The 5,597-nt window shown below is 49.1% G+C and overlaps 1 protein-coding gene across 1 annotated transcript; it reads right to left on the minus strand.

The window, feature by feature from the left end:
• Positions 1-2,874: 2,874 nt before the first annotated feature.
• BFSP2 (beaded filament structural protein 2, phakinin) lies at positions 2,875-3,507 on the minus strand (the record flags this gene model as incomplete). The annotated part of the gene is made up of 1 exon (XM_008594624.1): positions 2,875-3,507. A coding segment is annotated over exon 1 (550 nt), but the record flags the coding sequence as incomplete, so codon positions are not given.
• Between the last annotated feature and the right edge of the window lie 2,090 nt (positions 3,508-5,597).

Genomic DNA, 5,597 nt, shown 5'->3' on the forward strand with positions numbered 1-5,597 from the left:
TTCTTAAACATTTACGGAAGTGTTGAACACAAAAGGAAATTATGCTGTCACTTGCTCTGAACTTCCCCACTGCTTGCTCCAGCCTGATCTGAGAAAGTGCCACTGAGATGGACATTCCCCCTACCTACCCTTGGGTGGCCGAGGTCCCTCTTGGAGTCTGTGTTTGGAGGCCAGGCTAGGGAGGAGGTTGCATTTCTCTGTAGGTGCCCAACACCACTCAGCCCATCAAGGGCTCACTTATTCAGAGCTTGCTCTGAGGCCTCAGGAGCCAGCAGAGGTGCATGGAACTGGGCTAGAAGAGCGAGGAGGAGTTCTGCTGGGTGGACAAGGTTGGGAGGAGGTGGCTGCAGATGGAGAAAAGGCGGCTACAAAGGGGAGAAGGTAAGGGAGTGTTGTAAAGAGCAGGGAACGCTGGGGACAGAGTTTGTAAAGATGGGAGTGAAGCCCCAGGCCAAGGAGTGTGAGGGCGCGAGAGCTTTGAACTTCTGGAGCCCGGGAACAGTCAGGGGCTACAAAGGGGAGAAGGTAAGGGAGTGTTGTAAAGAGCAGGGAACGCTGGGGACAGAGTTTGTAAAGATGGGAGTGAAACCCCAGGCCAAGGAGTGTGAGGGCGCGAGAGCTTTGAACTTCTGGAGCCCGGGAACAGTCAGCCTGGAGTGGCTGCCTCTGAGCCCCAAGAGAGGAGAAGGCAGCTGTCTATGAAGTGACTGGATTGCAGATGGCTTCCTCTGGGCCTGGGAGGGGTTGGGGTCCAGGTGGCATGATCCCTCCTGCAGCTCTGTGGGGCCTGACTTGAAAAATCATGTGTGTTTCTCAAATATGTCAAATTTTGTTTTGTTTTGTTTTTGATGGACTAGAGCTTAACACGGCTGGTGGGCTGGGCCATGCAACACAGAAATAACAGCTCTGTTTTATAGGTTGGTCGAACTATATCTTCAAGTCCATGTTAAAACAAAAAAGAAGCAAAAGCGACCTCTATTCAGACCTATGACCTCATTTATAGTCATTTAAGAGGAAAGTGATCACCATTTGGGATTCTGGCCTCCAGTGGCAGAGGCTGAATGTCCTGGTGTTGTGGCTGTTCTGCTCTCACAGTATTTTATAGCTTTTCTAGTCTGTGGTCTACCTGTAGGCAGGAAACATGCATCTTATTTATCTATGGATTTGCTGGAATATCCAGACATTATTATACCCATTTTATATATGAGGAAACAGGCCCAGAGAGGTTAAGTTGCAAAAGCTCCTATAACTAGCCGGAGTATGTACTAAGTTTTATGGCCTTACTTTTCAACCTAGAAATTGGGATGCCTGATTTCTTCCAACAAGTCTGTGTGGCATCTGAGTGCAAACAATTGTCCAGCAGATGCTGATATATTGGCTATCTTGCGATGCTCTGGTGGTTGATATGGCACAAATATTTGGAACCAGGACTGTTGTGGAGAATCCTGCAGGAATGGCTGCCTCTGAGATTTGACAGGCTTTAAGGCCCTGGACTCTTCTAAGATGGTGGTCTCTTGCTCTCTCACAGCCTGAATGGAGACAGCGGAACAGCGCCCCCCACCCCCAGGGGAGAGCCGGGGAGGACAGCTCTGCACATCATGTGTACTGTGCTGGCAGCCAGCTACTGATGACAGTGAAGGAAAAGCACCCTGGGATGAAATGGGAGGCAGCAGGGCAAATGGGGTCCCTGTGTGCAACTGCTCAGCATCACCCAGCCACACTAGGATAGAGGTCTGTGACATCCTTTTGGGGGCTGCATGCTGGACCCCAGGGTCTAAAGGGTCTGAACTGGCAGTTCATGGCTGGGTTAGAGACTGATTTAGCTCCGAGGGATCCCAAGGCCAGCGTTTGGGAAGGGAGGGGAGGAGAGAAGCCAGCCACCCACAGAGAGCTCTGCTGAGATGTGTGGTGCTGGCTGCAGTCCCAGCGTTAGAAGCACAGGCTGCAGGCTAGACTTGATGGATGAGCTCGGCAGTCTGCAGAAATTACCCTGGATAGCAGGAGAGCAGGGCCCTACTGAGCAAGGGAAAAAGATGGAAGCTTTGCGTCCTGTCCTGTCCCAAAGGATAGCACTTGCCACATGTAGCTATTTAAAATAATAAACATTAAATAAAATAAAAAATTCAAATTTTCAGTTTCATTAGCCACAATTTAAGTGCTCTATGGTCATATATGGCTAGTGGCTGTCAGACTGGACAGTGTAGATATAAGACATTTTCATCACTGCAGAAAGTTCTATTTGCATGTAAATGATCTCATTAATACTTTCGATGTTGATTACATGTTGAAATAACATTTTGGATACACCGAGTTAAATAAGATATGATATTAGCATTAACATCTTCTGTTTCTTTTTACTTTTTTTACTGTGCGTAATAGAAACTTGCCAATTACATACGTGACTCACGCTTCTGTTGGACAGTGCTATTACAGATGAGTACAGAAACACATCTCCACCTAGTCACTGTTTTTCATGCCACACCATTTGATGGTTTTCAATTGGATGATGGCTATAAGACCCTTTTGCAATAGGAAAGGTTAAAGAGGCAGCCCAGGGTAATGGGACAAGTAGAACTTTGGATCCAGAAAAATTCAGGTTTAGATCTCAGCTCCATCCCCCGGCAAGCTTTGTGATCTTGGGCAAATTGCATACCTCAGTTTTCTCATCTGAAAAATGCAGTCAATGAATGACCCACCGCACAGCATTGCTTTCGACGTTACAGGAAAATAGAGCTCGTATGGGAACTCGCGTGGGCTTGGCCCATAGAGAACCTCAGTAAAAGGTGACCACTGTGGTTGTCATTAGCATTTTTAGCATGAAGGCGTAAGAGGTTATGGTCAGTTTCCCTGGCCTCAGACCATTCACTACCCTACCCTCTGCCTTCAGCATCCCCTTCGGGCCTCTGCAAAGCCAGGGCACGGCCTGGGTACTTACCTGTTGGCAGCTGCTGGCCCAGGAGGCCCGGAGGGCACCCCAGCCTCCCGAGCGCATGGCCTTGCTCTCCAGGTGCATCCGCAGTTGTGTTTCCAGCTCCTGGCTGACTTGCTCGAGGGCGTGCACCTTGGCCATATATTCCACCAGGCAGTTCCCTAGGTCCTCAACAGCAGTATGGTCCCTCTCCAAGCCTGGAGCGGGCACCATGGCCAGGCCTGAACTCCTCAGGCCCTGCAGGAAGACACTGCTGATGCCCAGGGCCCGGCGGGTTACACGGGCACCCAGGCCACCTACGGGCCCACTGGGTGCTGTCCCTACATAGACCCCAGGTGCTCGAACGAGGCCAGCCACAGCACTGGTCCTGGAGGCTGGCGGGCTATCCAGGGAGGATGATGACCGAGTCCCCCTCAAGGATGGCCTGCGCCTCTGGAGGGGCATGTTGGAGGTGGCACTGGCAGGCAAGTCCACTACCACTCGCCTCTCGCTCATCACCCCTTCTGCCTCTCTGCTGCCCAGCAGGTTTACAGAGTCCAGTGGCTTTGGGTTTACAGCCCCAGCGTCCCTCTGGCCTGGTCACGGGCCTCTCTGGAAGCTTCCCTATCCCCAGGGCTGCTTTGTCTGCTGTGTTCCATGAGTTTCCATCATTCATTGAGCTGAAAGAGAAATGGGCCCTGCCCAGGGCTGTGTGCAGAGAGGCGCTCATGCATTCTTTGATGCTGGGTCATGTGCCCAACCTCCCAGATTTTTCTGCTGGGAGTGGGGGAGGCTGGATCAGTACAGGCCATGGTGGTGGACCATCTGGATTTGTGTATTTCACTGTCTAAGAGAGGGGAAGATAGGCATTAAGTAGCCCCATTTCACAGATGAATAAACTGAGGCTCAGGAACCTCAGATCACAAGTGTAACGATCACTTGTCCCAGATCTCAGATCACAACCTAGAACCCAATCTAGGTGTTTCAGGGCCAATCTCAGTGCTTCCTACATCCCTGTGTGTGCGCAGCCCCATTTCACAGATGAGTAAACTGAGGCTCAGGAACCTCAGATCACAAGTGTAACGATCACTTGCCCCAGATCTCAGATCACAAGCTAGAACCCAATCTAGGTGTTTCAGGGCCAATCTCAGTGCTTCCTACATCCCTGTGTGTGCGAATGTGCAAACTCGAGCACACGTACACACAGGTAACAGAGGACAGAAATGGGTAGCTATTTAAAATAATAAACATTAAATAAACCTCTAACACTCTGCTGCCCATCAGGTGCTTGATGCTGGCCGTGTTACTTCGCCTCTCTGGACTGTACTTTCCACACACTGGCCTGGGCTCTAGCTCTGACACACTAATGAGAGACCTTGGGCAAATTCAGGTCTCACACATGTTGGGCACCTATTACACTCTAGCTACTCCCTACACCTCTGCTTCCCCATCTGTCAGAAAGCTAACAAATAAAAACGGCAACGAGTGTGGACTGGTAAGCTCTCCAAGGGTGCTCCAAGTTAAGATCTGATGACACCCCCTGGGTTTTAATTTCCCTCAGCATCCACTAAGCCACACTGTCAAGGGCTGTAACTCAATAACTTCTCCAGAATCAGAAGTGTTCCTCTGGCCCCAGGGATGACAACATGAACCTAAAATCCACTGTACTTGTTTTACCCTGGAGAAGTAACCAAAACTCAGAGCTGGGTATTTATCCCAGATACTGAATGTGGGAATACAACTTCAGTGAGAGCAGGGGAAGGGAACCAACTTCTAGCAAGTACCAAATCCATCCCTCGGCTGAGCACAATTCCCATACTTTATTTCACTGAATTCCCAATTTGACCTTGGGAGGTAGGGAGGTATAGGATTGACATGTACTGCCACTTGGGCTGCACGCTGCACAAGTCCAGCAGTATCACCACATGTCCTACAATCAGCTATGATCCCCTTATGTAATGACCCTGTGGCCCGCAATGACTTGCCCAAGTTCCCATGTCCAGAAAGTAGCAGAGCTGGGATGAGAAGGCCTCTTATGACTTATTTAGGACCCTCTCTGTCACCCATCACTCTGAGAGTGGGGTACCTACCCATGGTAGCACAGGTAAAGTTAAAAAACCTGGCCATCTTCCAGAATGTTCTGTGTGCTCTTCCTGCTGACTAGGACACCACAACCCTTTCTTCCTTTTTTCATTCTTTGTCTCTTTGTGATGATACAGGAGGTACTTTATAAATATCAGTGTTGGTTACTTGATTAACAGATTAACTAACTAGATCAACTAAAGGCCAGTTAGTATCCTTGTTTATTTAGACATGACATTCTTGCTGTGAACACCAACTCTCGTGTACCCAGAAGGGCCCATGCAAAACTGCATTATAATAACATCCTCCTAATACAGGTGAAACCGACTGGGTCCCGAGGATCTGCATTCTTGTGAATTCCAGGACGTATTGTCCAAAGCTAAATGAAGGGTTGAAGCTACCTGATGAAGTTGTCTGTAAAGATGTCATGTTTAGGCACTATTATTCTCTATTGAATGGTAACACTTCTGGCCAGGCTAATTTCAGATTTCTCCGACCCAAAGATATTTACTATAAATTCACTTGAGCCCTGGAGAGACCGAGAATGAGAGGGATGTAACTTAATCGACACCAGTGTCTCCAAAGACCTGACAGAAGATGATTCTAC

Source organism: Galeopterus variegatus, unplaced genomic scaffold, assembly GCF_000696425.1.
Source record: "Galeopterus variegatus unplaced genomic scaffold, G_variegatus-3.0.2 Scaffold11176, whole genome shotgun sequence".
NCBI lineage: Eukaryota > Metazoa > Chordata > Mammalia > Dermoptera > Cynocephalidae > Galeopterus > Galeopterus variegatus.